At 61.1% G+C, this 22,761-nt stretch overlaps 1 protein-coding gene across 7 annotated transcripts in view; it reads right to left on the reverse strand.

The window, feature by feature from the left end:
* Positions 1–5,781: 5,781 nt before the first annotated feature.
* LOC105496668 (tumor protein p63 regulated 1 like) overlaps positions 5,782–22,761 on the reverse strand; it is a 119,605-nt gene continuing 102,625 nt past the window's right edge. For 6 of the 7 annotated variants that reach the window (XM_071067511.1, XM_071067505.1, XM_071067508.1 and 3 more), the window contains 10 exons: positions 15,561–15,747; positions 14,836–14,951; positions 11,764–11,873; positions 11,214–11,356; positions 10,808–10,896; positions 9,574–9,695; positions 8,870–9,018; positions 7,917–8,055; positions 7,439–7,532; positions 5,782–6,264 (listed from right to left, as the gene is read on the reverse strand). In XM_071067511.1, coding sequence (XP_070923612.1) covers positions 5,932–6,264; positions 7,439–7,532; positions 7,917–8,055; positions 8,870–9,018; positions 9,574–9,695; positions 10,808–10,896; positions 11,214–11,356; positions 11,764–11,873; positions 14,836–14,951; positions 15,561–15,747 — 1,482 coding nt within the window. In that variant the 3' untranslated portion in view covers positions 5,782–5,931. Of the gene's footprint in view, positions 6,265–7,432; positions 7,533–7,916; positions 8,056–8,869; positions 9,019–9,573; positions 9,696–10,807; positions 10,897–11,213; positions 11,357–11,763; positions 11,874–14,835; positions 14,952–15,560; positions 15,748–22,761 lie in introns of those variants that run through there. The other variant, XM_071067507.1, reaches the window with a different exon arrangement.

A 22,761-nucleotide genomic window follows, 5' to 3' on the forward strand; every position in this document is an offset into this window, starting at 1 on the left:
CCTCACCTCACCTGCACCTCACCTCACCTCACCTGCACCTCACCTGCACCTCACCTCACCTGCACCTCACCTCACCTGCACCTCACCTCACCTCACCTCACCTCACCTGCACCTCACCTCACCTGCACCTCACCTCACCTGCACCTCACCTCACCTGCACCTCACCTCACCTCACCTCACTTCACCTGCACCTCACCTCACCTGCACCTCACCTCACCTCACCTCACCTGCACCTCACCTCACCTCACCTGCACCTCACCTCACCTCACCTCACCTGCACCTCACCTGCACCTCACCTGCACCTCACCTCACCTCACCTCACCTCACCTGCACCTCACCTGCACCTCACCTCACCTGCACGTCACCTGCACGTCACCTCACCTGCACCTCACCTCACCTGCACCTCACCTCACCTGCACCTCACCTCACCTCACCTCACCTCACCTCACCTCACCTCACTGCACCTCACCTCACCTGCACCTCACCTCACCTCACCTGCACGTCACCTCACCTCACCTCACCTCACCTCACCTCACCTCACCTCACCTCACTGCACCTCACCTCACCTGCACCTCACCTCACCTCACCTGCACGTCACCTCACCTGCACCTCACCTCACCTGCACCTCACCTCACCTCACCTGCACCTCACCTCACCTGCACCTCACCTCACCTGCACGTCACCTCACCTGCACCTCACCTCACCTCACCTCACCTCACCTGCACCTCACCTCACCTCACCTGCACCTCACCTCACCTGCACCTCACCTCACCTGCACCTCACCTCACCTGCACGTCACCTCACCTGCACCTCACCTCACCTGCACCTCACCTCACCTCACCTCACCTCACCTGCACCTCACCTCACCTGCACCTCACCTCACCTCACCTGCACCTCACCTGCACCTCACCTCACCTGCACCTCACCTCACCTGCACCTCACCTCACCTCACCTCACCTCACCTGCACCTCACCTCACCTGCACCTCACCTCACCTGCACCTCACCTCACCTGCACCTCACCTCACCTCACCTCACTTCACCTGCACCTCACCTCACCTGCACCTCACCTCACCTCACCTCACCTGCACCTCACCTCACCTCACCTGCACCTCACCTCACCTCACCTCACCTGCACCTCACCTGCACCTCACCTGCACCTCACCTCACCTCACCTCACCTCACCTGCACCTCACCTGCACCTCACCTCACCTCACCTGCACCTCACCTCACCTCACCTCACCTGCACCTCACCTGCACCTCACCTCACCTCACCTCACCTCACCTGCACCTCACCTCACCTGCACCTCACCTGCACCTCACCTCACCTCACCTCACCTGCACCTCACCTGCACCTCACCTGCACGTCACCTCACCTCACCTGCACCTCACCTCACCTCACCTGCACCTCACCTCACCTCACCTCACCTCACCTGCACCTCACCTGTACCTCACCTCACCTGCACCTCACCTCACCTCACCTCACCTCACCTCACCTCACCTGCACCTCACCTCACCTGCACGTCACCTCACCTCACCTCACCTCACCTCACCTGCACCTCACCTCACCTCACCTCACCTGCACCTCACCTGCACCTCACCTCACCTCACCTCACCTCACCTGCACCTCACCTGCACGTCACCTCACCTGCACCTCACTTCACCTGCACCTCACTTCACCTGCACCTCACTTCACCTGTACCTCACCTCACCTGCACCTCACCTCACCTGCACCTCACCTCACCTGCACCTCACCTCACCTGCACCTCACCTCACCTGCACGTCACCTCACCTGCACCTCACCTCACCTCACCTGCACCTCACCTCACCTGCACCTCACTTCACCTGCACCTCACTTCACCTGCACCTCACCTCACCTGCACCTCACCTCACCTGCACCTCACCTCACCTGCACCTCACCTCACCTGCACGTCACCTCACCTGCACCTCACTTCACCTGCACCTCACCTCACCTGCACGTCACCTCACCTGCACCTCACTTCACCTGCACCTCACCTCACCTGCACCTCACCTGCACGTCACCTCACCTGCACCTCACCTCACCTGCACTTCACCTGTGGGGCAACTCAGTGGAGCTTCCTGGCGGCATCTTTCCCTTTTGCCTTGGTCTTTTCTTTCTTTCTTTAAGGCCAATTTCTAAAAAGACTGAGGCCTCCTTTGAGGTTGAACAGATTTCTAGAGCCTTACTTTTGCTGTGACAGGACCCTAGTCACTGTTCACAAGTCTGAAACCAAGAAACCTGAGAACCAAGAGAACTGAAGCGAAGCCTCTGGGCCCAGCCTGGCTTGAGCCCGCACGAGGCTCTCTGCTGCCTTTTGTTTTCTTAGGTTTTGCTGAGAAACGAGGGTGCGTTCTGTGCGGGTGTCTGTGACACCTGGCGACCCTGCTTGGCCTCGCTGAAGTCCAGAAAGCCTGGGCCCCACAGGGCTTGGATGAGGGCTCACGGGCCTGCACTTCAGGAGGCCTGAGAGGCCCGGTCAGTCCCATGAGGCTACTCGGCTTGGCCCGCAGCTCCTCCGAGGCACAGGGCAGAGGGACACCCCAGGGACCCATCAGACTCACGACACAGAGAAACGCAGGTGGGCTGCCGGGCCGGCCGCAGAGGGCACAGGCTTCCCGCCTGTGAGGAGCCGCCCTGTATGTCTGAGCCCCTCGGAGATGGAGGTTTAGTCATGAGAACCAGTCATTGGAACATACACTTTATTATGTTACAAAAACAAAAATCCCCACCGAAACACAGCTAAAAAAATAACACATTTTCCCAAGATTACATTACCAAAAACAGTTGTTACGTCATTGGAGGGCGTCCGTTAATACTGCTCGGAGAAGCACCAGCCTACATGGACACACAGATGGGGTCGCGTGTCCACCCTAAAGCATTCAAGTGCTTTAACTGGTAACAGAGGAGTGGATGTTTGTGCGTTGGAGACACTGACTGTTCCGAGTGACAGGTGTCTCTGTGCCAGGATACTGCGAGTCGGGCCCCTGGGTACAGCAAGGGCTTCCCAGCAGCCCAGGCCTGGTGGGAATGCTGGGGGCATGGGGGAGAGTCGCTGTTTCTGACCAGAGTGACTCGGACGGACGTGAGCTGACCTGGCTGGTGAGCTCCTCCTGCCTGGCCTCTCTGAGCAGACTCAGGACCACTGCCCGTCCCCCTCAGCTCCAGGAGTGCCGGCAGCCTCCCTCCTACCCCTGCACTGCCGGGAAAACCATCTGCCTTCAAGATTTATTTGTTGATTTGTTTAGTTGTATAAAAAACATCGCTTAAAGGATTCTTGTTCCTGGGAATTTGCATTTTCTCCTAACCACGGCAAAGTCTCGACTCCGTTTACTTTCACAGCTGCTTCTCCAGCGCAAGGAGGCTGCGCGGGCTCGCTGTACAGGTGCAGCTGGGGCCATCTGGCTGCTCTGTGTTCTGACCGGCTTCTTGGACGTCTGGCTGGGGTTCCAGTGACAGCTGCCCCTGGGCCTCTCCCTGCTCTGTGCCACCCCCCCCAGCAGCACACTACAGGGGCTCTTGGGACAGCCTCACTGGACTCGGTGTACAGGGAACATGCCTAAGAAACAACTCAACAACCCCTGGAATTGAAGCACATCTGTGCTGGGCTCGGGAACCCGAGTGTCGGGATGGGCCCCCGCCGCTCTAGAAGCGGAGCATGGGGCAGAGTGGGGCTTCAGGAGGTGGACTCGGGTAGCAGGTGCCCAGCCCCCAGGAGATGGGCGTGATGCCTGGGACACGGGTCTTAGCCTTTCTGGCCTCAGCTTCCTCATCTACGAAATGGCAGTAAGATGGAGAGCTGAGGTGACATGCAGCTGGGGTGGCTGCGCCACCCTGGGAAAGCCCTGAGTCCGCTGCTGCTGCCGCCCCTACTGACTGATGCCCTGGGTGTGGGCACCTTTCTAGGGAGATGGAACCCCAGAAGCTGAGCAGCCAGAGCCTGCCCTTGGGCTAGAAGGAGCTAGAAGGAAGGGCCGGGCTCTCGCCCTGGCTGCAGCCAGATCCCCTGAGAGGCGGCAGCCCCGTTCTTGCTGCCCCCACAAACGTGCACCCAGGCAGCTGTGCTGTCAGTGGTCCCCGGGGCGGTGGACAGTGTGGGAGAGGGACGCCTGCGTCTTCGTAGACCAGGCATCTGCGGCAACACCAGTCGCTGCTTTTAAATAAGGGGAGGCTGGTGACGGTGATGCCACTCAGCAAGATGGAGTCCTGATCTGGGGATGGGGGCTGTGTCTAACCTTGCCGTGCCCTGGGGGGCTTAACTGCTTCTGGGAGATGTTAGTGGGGGAAGCTCCTAGCCCTTAGGAGCTGATGCCACACATACCGTAGGCAGAGAGTGTGGAGCTGGCCGTGTCAGAAGGGGCCAGGCAGCCTGCACTCTGAGTGGTGTCTCAGCTTACGTGAGTGAGGCAGTCCTGCAGAATACAGTGTGCTGGGAGCAGAGGCCACTCCCAAGTCCAGCAGAGAGTCCCCAGCCCCCGGCACAGGCAAGATGCAATTAGGGACATTCCCTGAAAATACACAGTGTTTCAGACGCAGTCACTTGGCTGCTCACCACTCTCCACTGGCCCACCTGCCTGGAATGAAGGGCCTTGTCACACCTGTGAGGCTCCCTGGGGACTCCGGTTCCTTGTCCTGGAGCTGTGCTCCGGGATGGTCAAGCTCCAGCCACCAAGGCTCAGGCTGCTCCTCGTGGATGGAGGTGGCCCCAGCAGGGGCCTGTGCAGATACTGCCTCCCTGGGGCCCACTAACTCCCTGGGGTGCTCCACGAAGGCCTAGACGCCCCCTGCACCTACCTCAGTCTGTTCCCTGACTGCCGCCGCCGCCCCCTGGAAAAGAAAGCAACGCCCTCTGGACCTCGCAGTGGTAGAGAAGGTGGCCGCGGCAAGGGAGGAGCTGCTCCCACGGCAGAGCGTTCCTGTGAATTTGCCCTTCCCAGCGTTCCCTCTAGGCTTCCTCCCGCCCGGCCTTCCTGGGGACAAGTCCCGCCCACCTGGCTTCTCACTCAGCTTCTGTAGCCCGGCTCATGGGTGCTAGGTTGAGCTGGAAAGGGAATGTTGAGAAAGTTTAAAAAAAAAAAAAAAAAAAAAAAAAAGCTGACCCACCATGTAGAAAAGGGTATCATTTTATCAAATATTGACAATTTCCAGTCCTCTAAGGACAGGCTGTCCCTTTCTGCCCAGGGTTCCCCAAGGAGAGGCGACTGTGGCCAGGCTGAGGGGCACTGGCTGAGGCGGTACCAGATGCTTCCCGCACCTGGGAGGGGTTGTGCCTTCCCCAGTTTTCTCCAATTTCAGCAACACTTTGGTGGTTGTTAGGGGCAGGAAGGAGGCGGTCCTGCAGAATACAGTGTGCTGGGGGCAAAGGCCACTCCCAAGTCCAGCAGAGAGAGTCCCCAGCCCGTTAGGGACATTCCCTGAAAATACACGGTGTTTCAGACACAGTCGCTTGGCTCCTCACCACTCTCCAGAACCAAAAGATGTCGCAAAATACTTTTTGGCAGTCCACCAGCGAAGAGGATTCTTTTCTCTGGAAGGACTTTTTGCTTGATCGGCAGATGACAGAGTCTCTAGGATGAGGCCTGGAGGTCGGAGCTGACACTGCGGTCCCCACTCACGCCTGCCATGGAGCACGCCCGGCAGTGGCAGGGCTGAGAGTGGGCCGGCCCCTGCCCCGCAAGCCCAGCGTTAGGGCAGCTCCAGAAGGTTCTGCAGGTGACTCAGGCTGTCCGCAGGCGGCTTTGGTGGCTGGGCCTCTCCTGGGGCCGGTGAGGTGCCTGGGGATGGGCCGGACCTTGCCTTTCCCCGGGCACAGCCTGGAGGCCCTGCCTCGGGAGGCAGTTTTGGACACAGGAAGGAGAGCGGAGGCGGCCTGGGTCTCTGGGCGGTGGCACAGGCTCTGGCGGGGCCCGGCCCCTCAGTGGATCTCGGCCTCCGTGAACTCCTCCTTGATGGGCTGCTTGCGGGCCTTGCAGTCGGGCAGGTCGAAGCCGAAGTCCGCCCACTCGTCGGGGCCGGCGCCGGGGCCGCCGCGGTTGGGGATGGTGATGGTGTGGCGCACGCGGAAGTGCACGGCCTCCATGACCCGCTGGCGCTGCAGCTCCCCGGAGCCGCCGATGGAGATGGCGGCCGCGTTGCTGGAGCGGAGCAGCTGCTGCGCGGCGCCGTAGTCGTGGCCCTGCTTCAGGTCCTGCAGGCCCCGCCAGATGGTCATGCGGTACTGCTCGGGGATCTTCAGGGCCCCCAGGTCCTGCGAGAGGCCGGCGCGTTAGGGGCAGGGGGCAGTGGGGACAGGGAGAGCAGGGAGGGCCGCCCTGGGCCTGGAGGTCTGGCCACACCACACCCCGGCCCCCACAAGTCTAACCAGAGTAGGCAGGAGAGGGGACGTGGGGGAGGGGGATAGCCCACCAGGGCCCCTCCTGGCCTGTGTGGGGCCTGGGCCCTGACCTCGGAGCATTAGACATGGAGCTCCCTGAGCATCTATCTACCTGGCCCTGGGGGAGGAACTGCCTCCCAGCCTCAGGGCAGGGCCCTCGTTGGTCTCCATGTCCCTGCCCCCCAGAGCAGATCCCCAGCTCATCCATGAGCTCCCAGCACCCTCTAGGCACCACACGAAGCACACACATGCAGGGGAGGCAAGGGTTAACACGTGACCTGGAGCTGGCTCAGCGTACTGGAGACAGGCTGCAGGGAGGGCGGTTAGTGGACACAGACGAGGCCACCCTCTGCACGAGGGAGTTAGGCTGAGCAGGTGGCCCCAGCTCGCACTGACCCTCATCTCTGCAGCCCCAGGCTGGGGATGGTCTGGGAGGGGCCTTGGACCTGGGCTGCGGCACTGGCTGGGGGCGGGTTCCCGGCAGAGGGCTTGCTCTTCCTTGACTGAGAGTGTCCTGTGGTTCACACGGTCCTAGGCTACGAGCAGGCTTTGTACACCGCTAGTCTCACTTAACCCAAAGACAAGCCCATGGCTGTTTAATCATGGTGCCTGCGATCAGCTCCCACAAGTGCCAAGAGCTATGTGGCCTCAGGTCAGGCGCTTGCCTTCCCCGGGTCCCCTTTCCTCCAGGTGTAAATGGCACTGAACTGGACTGACTCCCTTGGGGCCTTACATTCTTCTGTTCTTTGTGCCTTGGAAACAGCCCATCCCCTAAAATCAAAGGCACACTGGCTGCTGGGAGTCCGAAAAGGCCCACAAATGACCAGTTCAGCATCCAGAGGCCTGGGCCTGTGTCCCGCGCCGCCAGCCGCCTGCCTGGCTGCGCCTGCCTGAGCTCTCAAGAGTCGAGTCATCACATCCACTTGCCCGTGAGAGAGGGTTTCCAAGTTTCCCAGCCACGAGAGCAAGGAAGAGAAGGCTCTTTGCCCTCTGGTCAGGGGCCCCTCCAGCTACTGCCTGTGCGGAGCGGGGGTCGCCCGGGCGTTACCTCGATGGTCAGGTTCTGCAGGTGGTAAATGCTCTGTAACCCCTGGGACGTGAAATACTCGATGCAGTTTGGACACCCCAATCCTGTTAAAAAACTGCAGAGAGAATTTGAGAAAGGAAGCAGCATTAGCTTCCGAGCCAGGGCTGTGTGAGCCCTCATCTCTGGGAGTGGCCTGGCTAGGGCGGAGACTGTCACTGTCTCCCTCCAGCCCACAGGTGGCCATGGCATCCCTCAGGGAGGGGACGTGCTCAGCTGGGGACAGGTCAGTGAAGACCCGGCTTTTGGTGTTTTTCCTCTAAGTGGACCACTTCCCCAGCATCTTCGATGCTCCTAGCCTGACTGCCCTCGCCCGCCTGTCTGATCTGGGCTTTCGAGTGGTGAGCACACAGGGTGGGGCAGGGCAGCTGACATGGCCAGAAGGACAGAGGTGAACAGACAGGGTGACAGCACATGCTCAGGCCCTCGGCAGCCCACACACCTGACGAGGCTGGGGTCGGCGTGGTAGGGGGGTGGCGGAGTGCAGTGGGACCCCGAGACCATGGACTGGGTGCTGTGGCTGCTGCTCATCTCGCCGTTGGCTGGCACTGCGTGGCCATGGTTGTTGAGCATCCCAGCGCCTGGGTGAGAGGCAGGTGGGGCATTCAGGGAAGCCAGGCCAGGCGTCCAGGTGCAGGCTCTACCCAGGCTCCAGACACCTCTGGACACCAGGGGAGCCACCCAAAGGCCTGGCGATGTGATGCTTGGCATCGCCCCAGCCAGCTGGAGGCTTGAGCAAGGGCTGAACACCTGGGGCCTTGTCTCCTAGCCCCGCCTAGTAGGGACGGCGATGACTGTGCGCACAAGGCACTGGGTCGTAAGGGCAATCACAGCTGGCACTGGAGTGCTCGCCGCATCCCGGGGCCTCAGGAAACACCCGGGGGGACTGGAGTGCTCGCCCATCCTGGGGCCTCAGGAAACACCTGGGGTGCTTGCTCGCAGCACTGGGAACATGCCTGGTCCTGCCCACATGAGGACCTTCCAGGGGAAGGGGGCCCAAACTCTATCCAGTGGAGCCCCCAGCTTGTGCTGGGGTCCCTGAGGAGGTCTTGCAGCATTTAATCCTCACAAGGAGTGAGACTGGTACTTCTGTGGCCATTTGCCGATGGGGAAACAGGCTGTGTAATGTTAAGAGCCCTCCGCACGCTTCCTTGCCTGCCAAGAGGTGGTGCAGGCGTGTGGGTTCCACGCTCTTAACCATGCCCCCTCCACCTCCCACAGTCAGGAGTGGGCAGAGAGGGCTGTCCGTGGCTGCCCAGAGGGTAGAACCGCTGGAAGGAGCCAGCCACAGACACACCTGCCCTGGGTCCGGAGCTGGGTGGAGTGCCCTGAGCCAGGGGCCCCCAGTGGGCCTCCCCGCCCTGCCCATGGGCCCCCACTGCCCAAGGGACTCACCCACAGGCCCCAGGTTGGGTGTAGCTGCCGAGCTGTGCGGGGGAGGCTGGCCCACCAGCTGGTTGACGGAGGGCAACTTGTTCATGCCCCCGTGCACCTTGTTCATGGGCGAGAGGACCGGCCCGTAGGATGGGGGCTGTAGGTGACTCCTGCTCAGAAGCAATGGCTTGCATGGGTGGGAAGCAAGGCAGCCTCGTGCCCACCAACCACCCACGCCCGCGATGCCCCCATGCTGCGAATGGGTGGAGACTCTGAGGTCAGAGAGTGGCTTTGTCCTCCTCTGATGTCAGAGAGTGGCTGGAGGATGACCATGCACAGCCACTGGCCCTGCTCCTGAGAAGGACACTGGCCATGGCGGGGCCGGTAGGCAGGGGGATGACCTGTGCCACTGGAATTGGCCTCTGGTCTTGGTGGGTCATGGTCACTCTGGCCACCCCTCCTGGCCTTTCCACCCAGCAGACATTTACAGGACCCCTCAGTGGCAGAGGCATAGCAAGGGCCATGGCCTAGGGTCCCAGGGCAGCCCCAAGTCCCACCAGGCTTCCTGGAGGAGGAGGTGTGGGGTGGGCCCCCTGAGCTCTGGACCCTGCTGCCTGTTCCTGGCAGATGATGCCTTCTGGAGGGGTTTCTGGTCCTCCTGGCCTTCTCCTGCGGGGTTGAGCCATGAGCTTCCCCACACCGATGGTGGGCTGGGGTTGACTCACGGCCTCTGTAGGAGCTGCTGCTGCTGCCGATAGGAGTCCACCAGCGGCTGCGGCACCAACTCCATCAGCTCCAGGCTCTCCTTCAGCTTCATCAGGATCTCGAAGTTCTCGCGGCCTCGCACCTGAGCACAGAGGAGCAGATGCTCTGCCCACATGCCCCAGACCCCCGCGGGAGGGAGGCGGGCGGCCGCGGCCTCAGGAGGACCTGGGCTTGGCAAAGCATCTGTCCTTTGTGGGGGTTCCCCGGCACCCCAGAGGCTCAGGATCCCCTGACCTTCTTTCCTCTTCCCAAGAAGCAGGTCTAATTAGAGTCCATGACTCGGTGGGCAGGTCTGTCCCCAAGAACCATGCCTGCTCCTTGTGGTCCCTAAGCCTCCCTCTTCCTCCCCCACCAACAGATACTGTTTTTTTTTTTTTTTTTTTTTTAAAAAAAAAACCAAGTATCTCTCTCTCTTCCTTTCTTTAGACGGAGTCTTCCTCTGTTGCCCAGGCTAGAGTGCAGTGCAGTGGCATCATCATAGCTCACTGCAGCCTCGGACTCCTGGGCTCAGGCAATCCTCCTGCCCTCAGGTGATCCTTCTGCCTCAGTCTTCTGAGTAGCTGGGACTACAGGTGCATGCCACCACCACACCCAGCTAATTTTTGTAGAGATGGGGTTCTCGCTATATTGCCCACTTTGGTCTCAAACTCCTGGGCTCAAGTGATCCACCCACCTTGGCCTCCCAAGATGCTGGGATTACAGGCATGAGCCACCGCCCCCAACTGGGGCTCATTCTGGAGCTCAAAAACCTGAAAGCTCACATCATGGAAGATGAATCCTCGCCAAGCCTGTGCCGATTTAATTCACCTGTTGGAGGCCACATGTGAGAGGCACACTCAGGGGGTCTATGGCCACGGGTCCTGGCCAATGTTAGGGTCCTGGATTCCTGCTGAACTTCTACCCCGGTGGACTCCGCACCACCCCACCTGTGCTACGTACACATGGCTTCATTGTAAATGGCATGACGCTGGGTTTTTGGGACTGAGGGGACTCTCAGGGATGCCCTGCACTTGGGCCCTGCTGGTCTGGCTCTTGCAAGCAGGTTCTGCCCTCTGGACCCTCTCACGCAGGGCTGGGTGCCTCCCGCCCCCGCCACCGTGGTCTCCAGGGTCTCTCCCCATGGCCCAGCCTGGGTTCAGCAGACGACAGAGGTGAGGCAGGTCTCCCGGCCGCTGTACGGGAGTGCACACTCACCTGCAGGTAGTACGTGTCCTCGTCTCCGTGCCGCCGCTTCTTCACGCCGGGGCCCAGGGCGGGGACGGCAGGGGGGCTCTGCTTGAAGGCTGGAAGGCCAGGCAGGGCGGGTGGGGTGAGGCCACCCTCCGGGAGGAGGGAGACCTGCCCCACCCTTGGGGCCAATAGATTCTTCAGGTGGGTCCGGTGGTGAGCAGCCCACAGGGATGGGCAAACCTGCAGTGCCCCCCAGGCCTGGACAGGCGACTTATTTGGGGGCTGCTCTCAGGCTCCGTCAGGGAGGATTTTGGGTCTGGGGGGCCGTTCGGGGGCTGGCCCTGTCCCTGGGGCCCCGGCTCGCACTGCGTCCTGCCAGCGTGTCCCCTTGCCCTCCCACAGCATCCAGCTCCCCCCGCCGGCTGCTCACCGCGCTTGCCGGCAGCCCCGTTCTTGGCGGAGCTCTCATTCAAGGCCTGCTGCTCCCGGTAGTGGTCCTCGTCGGCTTTTCGGTCGCGGCCAGGACAGGCGCAGATGCGGCCCTCAAAGGACCGGCGGCCCAGCACCTGCCCGCTGTCGGGTGGGCACGGCCAGAATTGTGAGCTCAATCCTGCCCACCCTCAACCTGCCCACCTTCCCTGCCCACCTCGGACCCTTCAGGACCGGCCTTGCGAGCCCTGAGTCACCGTGGAGCGCCCAGTGCCGGCAGCGAGTGTTCCCACCAGAGGGAGCCAGAGGCTCAAAGCTGGGAGGCTGCCCTGAGACCTCGCCCGCCCGGGGACTCCCGCCTCCCTCCAGAGGCCCCGCTCCTGCCCAGGCAGGCCCTTCAGGCCAGAGGGCAGTCCCTTCCTCCAGCAGCACAGCCCAGTCTCCTCCCCGAGCTGGCCTCGGCATGCAGGTCTCCATGACAGCCCCCCTTCTCCCGCTAGCCGTGCCTGCCCAGCCCTGTCCCACCTCCACCCCGTGTGCCCGGGACTCACTCCCGCGTCTCCAGGGTGATGATGATGAGGATGGGCCGTCGGTTCATGCCCCCGACACAGCTGCTGTTACACATGAAGTTGTACAGGATGGTGGTGAATTCTGTCCCCACCTGCACACGGGGGAGCAAGGAGAGGGGGGGCTAGCATCAGCACGCATCCCCAATCCACTAAGGTGGCAGCCCCCAGCTCCATGTCTGGTTCTGGCTCAAGGTAGGCAGGGGGATGCCCTGCTCTATAGTTTTTGCCATCTGTATATCTGTCCACTCATCCATCCATCTACCCACCCACCCCATCTATCCATTCATCCATCCATCCATCCGTCCATCCATCCATCCATCTATCCATCTATCCACCCATCCATCCATCCACCAACCCCATCCATCCACCCACCCCATTCATCCATCCATCCATCCACCCATCCATCCATTTACCCATCTATCTATTCATTCATCTATCCATCCATCCACCCACCCACCCACCCCATCCATCCATCCATCCATCCATCCACCCACCCACCCACCCTATCTGTCCATGCATCTATCCATCCATCCACTCCCCCCATTTATCTATCCATCCACCCACCCCATCCATCCCTCCATCCATCCCTCCATCCATCCATCCACTCCCCCGCATTTATTATCTATCCATCTATCCAACCATCCATCCACCCACCCATCCATTCAATATCAATCCATCCATCCACCCACCCACCCACTCCATCCATCCATCCACCACCCACTCCCATCCATCCATCCATCCATCCATCCACTCCCCATTTATTATCTATCCATCCATCCAACCATGCATCCACCCACTCATCCATTCAATATCAATCTATACATCCATCCAGCCACCCACCCCATCTACCCATCCCTCTACCCAACCATCCATTCACTTACTCACCCACCCCATCCATCCATCTACCCACCCCATCCATTCACCCACCCACCCACCCACCCCATTCATCCATCCGTTCACCCATCCATTCACCCATTCACCACCCCATCCATCCATCCACCCACTCACCCACCCCATTTATCCATCCATCCGTCCACCCACTTACCTACCCATCCATCTATCCATCCATCCATCCATCCATCCATCCATCCATCCATCCACCCCAACCACCCCCATCCATCCACCCATCCACCCACTCACCCCATCCACCCACCCATTCATGAAGATCACTAAACACCAAGCACTGGGCTGGTTCTGGGTTCTGGGAGGGCTCAGACCTGGTCTCTGCTCTCAGAGCAGCACAGAGTCCTGCGGTCTGTTTGCCCCAAGCTTCTCCCCTGACACAGGCTGGAGGTCAAGCCCAGATGCTGGGTGTGAGTGTGTGTGCCTGCACAGATTTTGGGGGCCTATGTGTGTGTTGCATGCTGTGGGCTCATCTGGGCAGAAAGAGGAACCAGAGCTGTCCCCAGTGAACCCATCCCCAGCACACTCCCGTTTCCCAGGGATTTTGCAGTACAGCTGAGACATGAACCAAAAATCTGTTGTTTTTTTTGTTGTTGTTGTTGTTGTTGTTTTTTGAGACGGAGTCTCATTCCGTTGCCCAGACTGGAGTGTGGTGGCACAATCTAGGCTCACTGCAAGCTCCACCTCCCAGGTTCACACCATTTTCCTGCCTCAGCCTCCCGAGTAGCTGGGACTACAGGTGCCTGCCACCACGCCTGGCTAATTTTTTGTGTGTTTTTTAGTAGAGACGGGGTTTTACCATGTTAGCCAGGATGGTCTCGATCTCATGACCTTGTGAGCCGCCCACCTCGGCCTCCCAAAATGCTGGGATTACAGGCGTGAGCCACCACGCCCAGCCGTGAACCAAAACTCTTGATCAATGAGTATCCCCAGACCACAATGTGGGCAGTTTTCACATCACCCTGGGGACAAATACATAAGCCATTCGGGGTTTGGGAAAATCTTGACCTTTCTCAGAACTGCTGTCACACGGCAGCCACCAGGGGGCGAGAGAGCTCTGCCTTCCTGGCAGGCCGGGGCAGGTGAGGGTGGGACATGGGTTTCAGGGAGCCCTCCTGGACCCTGGTTCTGCTGACATAGGGGCTGCTCTTAGAGGATGGTGGGATGGGGACCTCGAAGGGGGCCTGGGTACAGGGTAGAGGGTTGTGGAGGACCTGGAGACTGGGTACAGGGACAGGAGCCTGGGGTGTCCTGGGGGCCTGGTACAGGGATGGGACCTGGTGAGGGAGGCTGGGGCTGGGTACAGCGTGGAGCCTGGTCTCAGAACCAGGTACAGGGAAGGTGGAGGCCTGCCATTGCCTGCCTTTCCCTGGGGGCCTGGTACCCACTCCTCACCTGTTCTGCCTCTGCCCCACCATCCTGCAGCAACTTCAAACCCTCTGTTTCCCCCTACCCCAGCCTTTCACACCAGTTGGGCCCCACATCGGCTCCAGAATGGTGTCCCAGAAACTTCTGCTGCCTTTGGGCCAAAGGTCAAACCCCCCAGCCTCTCCGTGTCCCCTTCCCTCCAGCCTGCATGCCCCCCAGTTCCCTGCAGCCCCCACCCACATGGTGTCCAGCGGGGCCTCCCGGCTCTCCACCCTGCTGACCAGCCTCAGTCTCCTGCAGGCCACCTCTCCTGGGCCCCTGGCCTGGCCTAGGAGTCTTTCCACCATCCCTCAACGCCCTTCGTAGAATCTGCCACCTCTTCAGGCACTGTTGCTGGTTCGGTTCTGTCCCAGCCAGACCAGGGTCTAAATGGGCAGGGACCTCCCATCTCCTGAATCCGTGTCTGGGAGCCCCAAGCCAGAAGCAGTGTTGGGCACCAACGGAGGGCAAGGCTGAAGACCCACCCCCCACTATGGAGCGGGGCACACTGAGGCCCTGAGAGGGCCCGAGGCGGATTCGGGGCCAGAGCACCAGTGTGCACAGTGGGGCCTGTGTGGGTGAGGGAGTCCCTGACGCACACTTAACACAGAGCAGGGAGCCCCGGACAGACGCCGCGGGATGGGCAGATCAGCCAACTGAGGAGGGACAGGGGCTGCCTCAGGGGACCCCACACCCCGTACGGCTGACTGCAGGGCCCTGGGCACAGCCTGGCTCCCAGCCTACCTGTGGTGGCTCATAGGGCACCACGACGCTCTGCCTGCCGGTGACAGGGTCGTCCACATACTGCGAGAGATTATTGCCTTCCACACGGATGAGGTGGCTGGCTGGGGCAGACTGTCCTGCCGGGAGGGGGCAACACTTCAGAGAGGTGCACAGAGGTGCCCACCCAATGCCAGGTGCAGAGAGGTGCCCAGCCCTGTACCAGGCAGAGAGGTGCCCAGCCCGGTGCCAGGTTCAAAGAGGTGCCTACCCGTGCCAGGTAGAGAGGTGCCCAGCACTGTGCCAGGTGCATCACAGCAGAACTGAGACCACCAGGCCCAGTCCATGGGCTTCCAGATGAGGCTCAGGCCGGCTGGCAGCCCTTGTGCCTGGGGATGCCTGCCCAGTGGCTCTGCTCCCTGATTCTCCTGCTAATCCATGGGGTAGCCCATAGGCCTTGCCAGGCACACTGGAGAGAGGGGCTATGGCACATAGGATCTCTGGAGCCCCAGAAGGCCGCTGCCCCTCAGACTCTGCCCAGACCACTTGCCCCTGCCCAGGAGCATGGGCCCCCCCAGGCCCCAGTCAGAACTGGGAAAAAGGGGGCTGGGGGAGGCACCGAAAGCCCTCCCAGGGGAATGCTAAGCCCATGCCATCAGCCCCACTCTCTCCCAGCTAGGCAGCCCCCAGCTGTGCTGTGCAGGATGCTGGGCAAAGTGCCACCAGAGGGGAGGAGTTGGGGGCCTCACCTTCGTTGAAGTCCCTCCCGAGCTCGTGGTTGGGGCAGCGCTTCACGATGTCGGTCACGTGCTCCGCCTTCTTGTAGACAGGCATGGCCCGGATGGCGGTGCCCGGGGGTGGTGGGGTGGACACCTTGATCTGGATGGGGCACGTCTTGGCGATCTGGCAGTAGAGTTTCTTCAAGAGTGGGGAGTACTGGGGTGGGGGAGAGGGAGCAGGTGAGACTGGTGGTCCCAACTGCACCCCTGTCCAGGCCACCCCCCATCGGGAGCCACGTTCTCCCCACGGGAGCCCCCTACACAAGCCCCCAATGAAGACCGCCCCGAGCAGCCCCTCTGCTGAGTCCCTGCAGGTGTCTGTCCTTCGAGGTGCGAATCCAGGCACGGCTGCCCTGGCACCCACTCCACAGCCATTGGGTCATTTGGGCTCCATGACAGCAGGGGTGTGAGTGCCAGTGGCAGCCAGGTGGAGAGGCTTTAGGTTTATGGATGGGGACAAGAAAGGCCAGGAGAGCAAGAAGGGGCTGCTGGAGACTGAGGGCAGGAATGGGGGCTGGGAGCCAGGCCTGCGGAAGCCATGTCCCCGACTGCAGTGCTTTGAAGAGGTAGGTTTGCAGCATTGAATCTGTTTTTAAGACCAGAGCTAGGCTTCTCTGGCATTTGCACAGAGCAGGTGGTTAATGTGTGATGGGCTGGGTGCCCACGATGCATTCAAGCTTCCATAGAGAGCTCTCTGGGTTGGTGTGTGAGTGAAGGCCTGTGAAGGTGTGAAGGTCTCTTATGGCCTCAGCAGCCCTGGTGACTCTGACACCCTCTCCTGCTGGGGCCACCAAGTCTGAGCAGCTGAGCCAAGCCCCAGTATCCCCAGCTTGGGACTCGAGGAGCTAAAAGGTCTGTCCGGAGCCGACATGGGCCCTGCTGTGAGAGGACTGGATGACATCCTTCCTGATCCAGCCCCTGCAGAGGCCTCCAGCATCCTTGCCCCACAGGGCCTGGCTGCCCATCTGAGGACCCAGGCCGGCCCTCATGAGTTCTAAAAGGGATCCCGCTGAGGCTGCTGCAGGGGCGTCCACTCACTTCCAAGCTGGCTGATTTGCCAAGTGTCTGGCTCCTGGGCACCTGCTGGGAGTCCTCATGCCCTCTCCCCACAGGGCCATCAGGAATGATCCCCGGTCTCAGGTTCAGAGAATGACTTCTGCTCCCACCCCATGCCCTCTGCGCCCCTCACCAGCCCCCGATGACAGAATCACAAGTCACTGCAGCCGCAAGTGCCCTGGAGAATGTCGCATCGCACTCCACCATGGAACAGTTGGGGAAACTGAGGTCAGACACAGGGAGCTACTGGCAGAACCAGGAAAGCCCTTTGCCAAGGAAGATAGGGAGCCCTGACCCCCTGACCCCCACTGGGCACCCGTGCTGCCTCTCTGGCCATCAAGGGACACAAGGGGCTCTCAGGAGCCATATAGGTCCTTGGTAGGTGCAGGCACACGAAAAGCGAGGAAAGAAAAAGGAGGAAAGAGACAGGGGAGATGGAGCTGATGGAGCCTGCGAGCCATGGTGGGTGGGGCCTGGGTCTGCAGCACCCTCAGCACCCCTGTCTGCGCAGTAGGATCAGTCCCCTCTTTGATGAGTTACTTGGGATCCCCGAATGGGACCCAGCCAGGAACGCTGGCCTGTCCCTGCCGTGGGTGTGAGGGGACTGCAGGCACAAGTGGAAGGGGGTCTTTCAGTGGCCTCCTCAGGATGGGAATTGGATACCAAAGGGCTGGCCCCTCCTAGATCCTCCATCCATCTGGAGCCCCTGGAGCTAGAGTGGCTCCACTGCCCCTGCCTGCGACCCCTGCTTTGGGCACAGGGCCTTAGGCAGGAAGCTGCCCATCCCCAGTCCTGTTAAAAATGCAGAAAGGAACCATCATGCACAACCCCGAAGGCGAGGCTGGGCGCTGTTTAGAAAAGCAGGAAACAGGTCGGGTGCAGTGGCTCACGCCTGTAATCCCAGCACTTTGGGAGGCCGAGGCAGGCAGCTGAGGTCAGGAGTTCGAGACCAGCCTGGCCAATACGATGAAACCCTGTCTCTACCAAAAATACAAATATTAGCCACGCAAGGTGGCGGGCGCCTATAGTCCCAGCTACTCAGGAAGCTGAGGCAAGGAGAATTGCTTGAACCCGGGAGGCGGAGGTTGCAGTGGGCCAAGATCTCACCATTGCACTCCAACCTGGCTGACAAAGCGAGACTCCATCACCAAAAAAAAAAAAAAAAAAAAAAAAAAAAGGAAAAAAAAAAAGGAAAAGGAAAGCAGAATCAGCCTTGCAGAGCCAGCAACCCTCAGCCTCAGCCCTGTGTGGGTGACTGCCCTGGACAATTGGAGCTGCAGCCTTGGGCACGGCAGGAAGGACGGCAGTCCCCTTGTTGTGGGGTCAGTCTGGCTTCCCTGAAGGTGACCGCTGACGTACAGTGTCCCCACCATTACAAATGCCCCCTTTGCTCCCCACAGCATCACTTGGGAGGATAAGCGGGTAGCCCCGTCCCCAGGGCACATGGGAACAGCTCACAGTTCAGATCCTCTGAGACTTAGACCCACAGGAGACTCAGACAGGGCTCTCAGCCCGACCTTGGAGTGGACTGTGTCCAGACACTGGTCTCATGGACAAAGGCCCGGCCTGAAGCCACACACCATGCGTGGTCTCCATCTGTGCTGGCTGGGGACAGAAAGAGGAGGGGCCAGGTGGTGGCAGGCTCTTGTCTGCCAGTGTCCCGAGCAGGGGAGAGGAACACAGGGCCTGCAGCTGTGTCGCCAGGCTTCTCTGAGGCCGCCCATCGCTGAGCATTTACGGAGCACCTCTTGTGTGCAGAGAACACAGGCCCCCTGGAGTTTAGGTACCTGGCTCTGTCCCCCTCGTCTCTCCTCAGTAATGTGTAGCAGCTGGAGGTATGCAGTTGGTACTCAATAAATGCCATCCATCCTAGCCGCTCCCTAGGGAAACCACAGAGCAGGGAGGAGGCGACAGACCCCCCCTTGAAGCAGACCCTGGCCGAGGTGGCTCAGGTTAGAGTCTCAGGGGCATCAAAAGGAGAAGAGCCTCTGAGGTCTGGCCTTGTGGGTGGCAGTTTTGGCTCTGTGCTCTCCTGCTGGGACGCCTCGAGCCCCTGCACAAGCCTCTCCGCCTGCATCTGTGACTCACTGCGTGTCCCCTGGGAACACAGTGGCCTGCAGGTGTCAGTGGCTACTGCACCCTTGTCATTCTCAGCACCAGGTGAGGAGGTGTTGGTTGTGGGGGGCTGGAGGTACACATGCCCCGTTCCCCCGCAGTTCCCTGTCTGGGGCTGAGTCTCCCGAGGCGTCTTCCACCCTGGTGCCCCAGTCCACGGCCTCAGGTGGGGGTCATTAGATCCACCAAGGAGCCCCAGACACTCAGGGGGAGGGGAGGCCTCCTGGGCTCCTCAGTCGGTTGGACACAGATGGAGTAAGGCTCTGGGTGCAACCAAGCCTGAGGGCAGAGGCCCCGGCAGCCCCCACTCCCTGACAGCCCCATGGAGTCTCAACAATGTGAGGGGTTTCACAGCTCCTGCCTGGTCCCTGCAGCCCTTCCCCTGGGCCCCTGCCTCAGCACCCCCGGCCATAGTCCTCTGCGGAGCCTTAGCTCCCGCCCGCCCGCGTGGGCCTCAGGGTCAGCCGTGCTCCCATTTCGCAGACCTACGCAGCAGCAGCCTCTTGGCAGCGCCCTGCTGAGCCCGCCCCGCTCCCTCTGGGGCTCCAGGCAGGGTGAAGTGGCGATTCCTGCTCTGGAAGCTGCGTGGTGGGGCGTCCCAGGGCCAGGGCGCACGAAGTAGGTGCAGGACCCAGTGCGTGCTTCTGTCTGCACTGTCTGAGGGACTCCCGTCGGCATGAGGTCTTGGGGGCCCAGGCGCGGGGAGCACTATGGACGCCCAGCCCCGCCCCACCCCGCCCCGGGGAGGAGCTTGGGTGCGCGGGAGCTGTCCCTGGTACCTGGTGCAGGCGGCGGCCGGACCACCCACCCCGGGAAGTGGGGGCTGGGACTGGAGTGTGGAGTGACCTAGGTCCACCTGGGCCAGTGGTGGAGGGAGGCCCAGGCCTCAGGGTGGACAACAAGGAGGCCACTGCCCTCAGGCGATGTGAGCACCTCTCCTCCCCTCTGGCCGGTAAGGCCACCAAGGTCCTGGGCCTGGCTCTCCTCCCCACAGGGGTGTCCCCAGTGCAGTGCTCACATGGCCTTCGGGGCACACATGCCTGGCAGACCTCACCCTGGCACCAGCTGGACCCCAGGTGCCCAGCCTGGCCGGAGTTGGGTGACCTCGGGGGGGGATGTCTGTGATGTCCCCTGTCCTGGCAGCATCTGGGGGTGGGACATAGGTGGCCACAGGAAGGAAGGGAGCCCTGAGAGATCCAGGTCCTTCCAGAGGGTGGCTGAGCCCAGGACGGCTTGAGCGCTCCCCCAGCTTCTTCCTCCTATCTCCCCAGCAGGCCTCTGGGCTTCAGGCCTGGGATTGGCCCTGTGGAAAACAGGCAGGAGGAGGAGGACTCCGGTGGAGCTTATTCTATAGGAAAGGTCACGTGGAGACGCTCCCTCTCTGCCGGCCCCCTCCTACCTTCTCCTTCCCTAGAACCGCTAGATGGATGTGTTTCAACAGATTCTGAGCTGATAAAATCGTATTTATCTTCGGCTGTTGACACGGAGCCGCCTGGACTTGCCTGCCCAGGGTGCATGCGCCATCCTGCTTGCAGGAAAGGGTTTGCCCAAACGCCACTGCACCCGTCCCTCCCCACGCTGCCGGCTCCTCTCCGACCCTCCTCTCCTTCCCCTCCTCCCCCGCCCCAGTCCAACATGGGCCCGGCCTGGCTGGGAGCCCTGGGCCTGGCAGGGCTGGTGCGGGGGTGGGCGAGGGGCGGGTGCGGCGCGGGGCTGCTAATTTCCTCATGCCCGCTCCTCGCTCCCCGGCAGCTGGGTGCCCGGCACGGGCAGGTTTGGGCAGGAGGACAGCGGAGAGGTGATAATAACTTGTCTGTCATTTTCCCGGGACGTGTAGCATCTTGCAAACCGCAAATACCGTTAACCAGTGTGGGTGAATCTGTTGCGACAGATTCTGGAAGATGGGGCCTGCGGTGGGGGCTTTTATTTTTTAAATGGTTTTTTTTATTGCCCACTTTTATCCACTTTCGTTGCTTGTGTGTGCATGTGTGTGTTTAGGGGCGTGTCGCTCTCCTCTCTAGGGTTACAGGCCTCTTTGAGCCCACCCTCTGCCAAGGCCATGGACCCTTCCTCTCCCTAGAAAAGCTCCTGGGGCTAAGCCACAGAACCCTTGCCATTAAATTCATGGGTTCACAGATGGACCCCCCAAAACACGTGCACGAGCCAGGGTCAACAGCCTGTGGATTAGGGTCCTCCTGGGTCCCTTTCTCCTTCTGAGAGAGGAAGGGTATCCTCGGGTGGCAGCCACAGGGCCCCCTCGGTGACAGCCCCCTTCATGGGAGGCTGTGGCCGTCACTGGTGCACAATGTCACTGTAACCCTCAGAGAGCTGCTGGGAGCACAGGCTGGGCTCTGACAGATGTCAGAAAGGCCTGGCCAGATGTCACAGGGCTGGTCCCTCCCTGCCCCAGGGAAGCCAGCAGGGGAGGGGGAAAGGACACATGTGGCAATCGCCCCTGTTTCAGGACACCCTGGTGTTAAGCTGGGGCTCCCATGGTCAAGGCAGTGACAGCTCACTCACCAGGACACCCACAGCCCACAGGCCAGGCAGATGAGAGGCTCGAGCTAGCTTCAGAATGCCTGTGAGGCCACAGCCAGGGCCAGGCCCAGCACTGCCCAACAAAACAGGCTGCTGTGAAAGAGCTCCTGGCCGGGGCTGCCGGGGACAGATGTGTCTGCTCCATGTCCGGGCAGCCCAGGCCAGGAGCTCTGTGGAGGAGGAACCAGAGGCAGAAACATCCTCTGCAGATGCCAAGTGATCCTCAGCCATGATGGAGGCCTGGTAGAGCCCCAGAGGCTGTGGACAAGAAACCGCTCCCTGGGGACGGCAGGCCAGGGGCTAGAGGGATCCTCAGGAGCTGGCAGCCTGCCCCACCGTGACCTTGAGCCATGTCCTAAACAAGTGAGCAGCAGCCACACGGGGGACTCTCACGGCCTGGAAGCGCAGCTCCCTGGGAGACACTGAGTACACCCCCTTCAGCCAAGGCCCAGAGGCCACAAGCCCCCAGACCACAGGAGCTGGAGCCAGCTCGGCCCTCGTCCCATGCACAGCTGCCTCTAGGGATCTCTGTCCTGGGCTATGATCAGGGTAGGGGAGGGAAGCAAGTATGTGCTGAGCCCAGGACAGACTTGGTGGCTTTGTCTCCAGTGCATAGTGAAGGCCCAGGGGTCCAGTAGGGGACGAGGGCCACAGCCAGAGGAGATAAGCGGGGTCTAGTGTGGGGGGAGGCTGAGAGGCAGCATTCACCCGAGGCATCTGCCTCTGCTGGTGTGGAGACCTGGGGAGACGGTGAGCGCTACCCACCTGCTGGGGAATGGGGCACAGCTGCGCTGCCTTCTCCATGGGGCACCCAGGTCTACCCTCATGGCCACACCCACTGCCTATTGGTGCCTGCCCTGTGCGGGGCCCTCATCCAACCTTGGTCCTGGGAGGTCAGGCACTGTCACTCCGTTTAGCGACCCAAACCTGCCTGCTAAGCTGGGGTGAACCGGCACCCAGACCAGAGCTGTCTGACCTCCAAGCTCCATCTCCCAGCCCTTTGTCACTGCCGGGCTTGACTTGGGGCCTGGGGTCGGCGTCTGGGCAGAGACTTGCCTTAAGCACCCCTGGGTTCCAGGAAGACTGGGCACTACAGAGGTGTCAGGTGGGACACAGGCTTCACACCCCGTGGCTGGGCTTAAGCTCCTCAGGGGTAAGGGGAACAACAGCCAGGGGCCTCACTTGCCCTGGTCCTGCTGGGGAGGGGTCTCCATGGACAATAGAGACTGAGACTCACACAGACTTCCTTGTGTCTGGCTCGGATTGGGTGGCCCGGCCTGGACAGCTCCAGCCTCTGCTTTGCTGCCGAGATGCTGTGTGAGGAGCTCAGGGCCCAGTCCACACCCGGTCGCCGCTGTCCTGATTCATAGCAATAGGTGGGTGCTATTATCACTATCACTTTGCCCAAGCCCAGGAAAGAATGAGCTGCCCAGGCAGGGTGAGGAACTCCATCTGCTCTTAT

Source organism: Macaca nemestrina, chromosome 1, assembly GCF_043159975.1.
Source record: "Macaca nemestrina isolate mMacNem1 chromosome 1, mMacNem.hap1, whole genome shotgun sequence".
In the NCBI taxonomy this organism is placed as follows: Eukaryota; Metazoa; Chordata; class Mammalia; order Primates; family Cercopithecidae; genus Macaca; species Macaca nemestrina.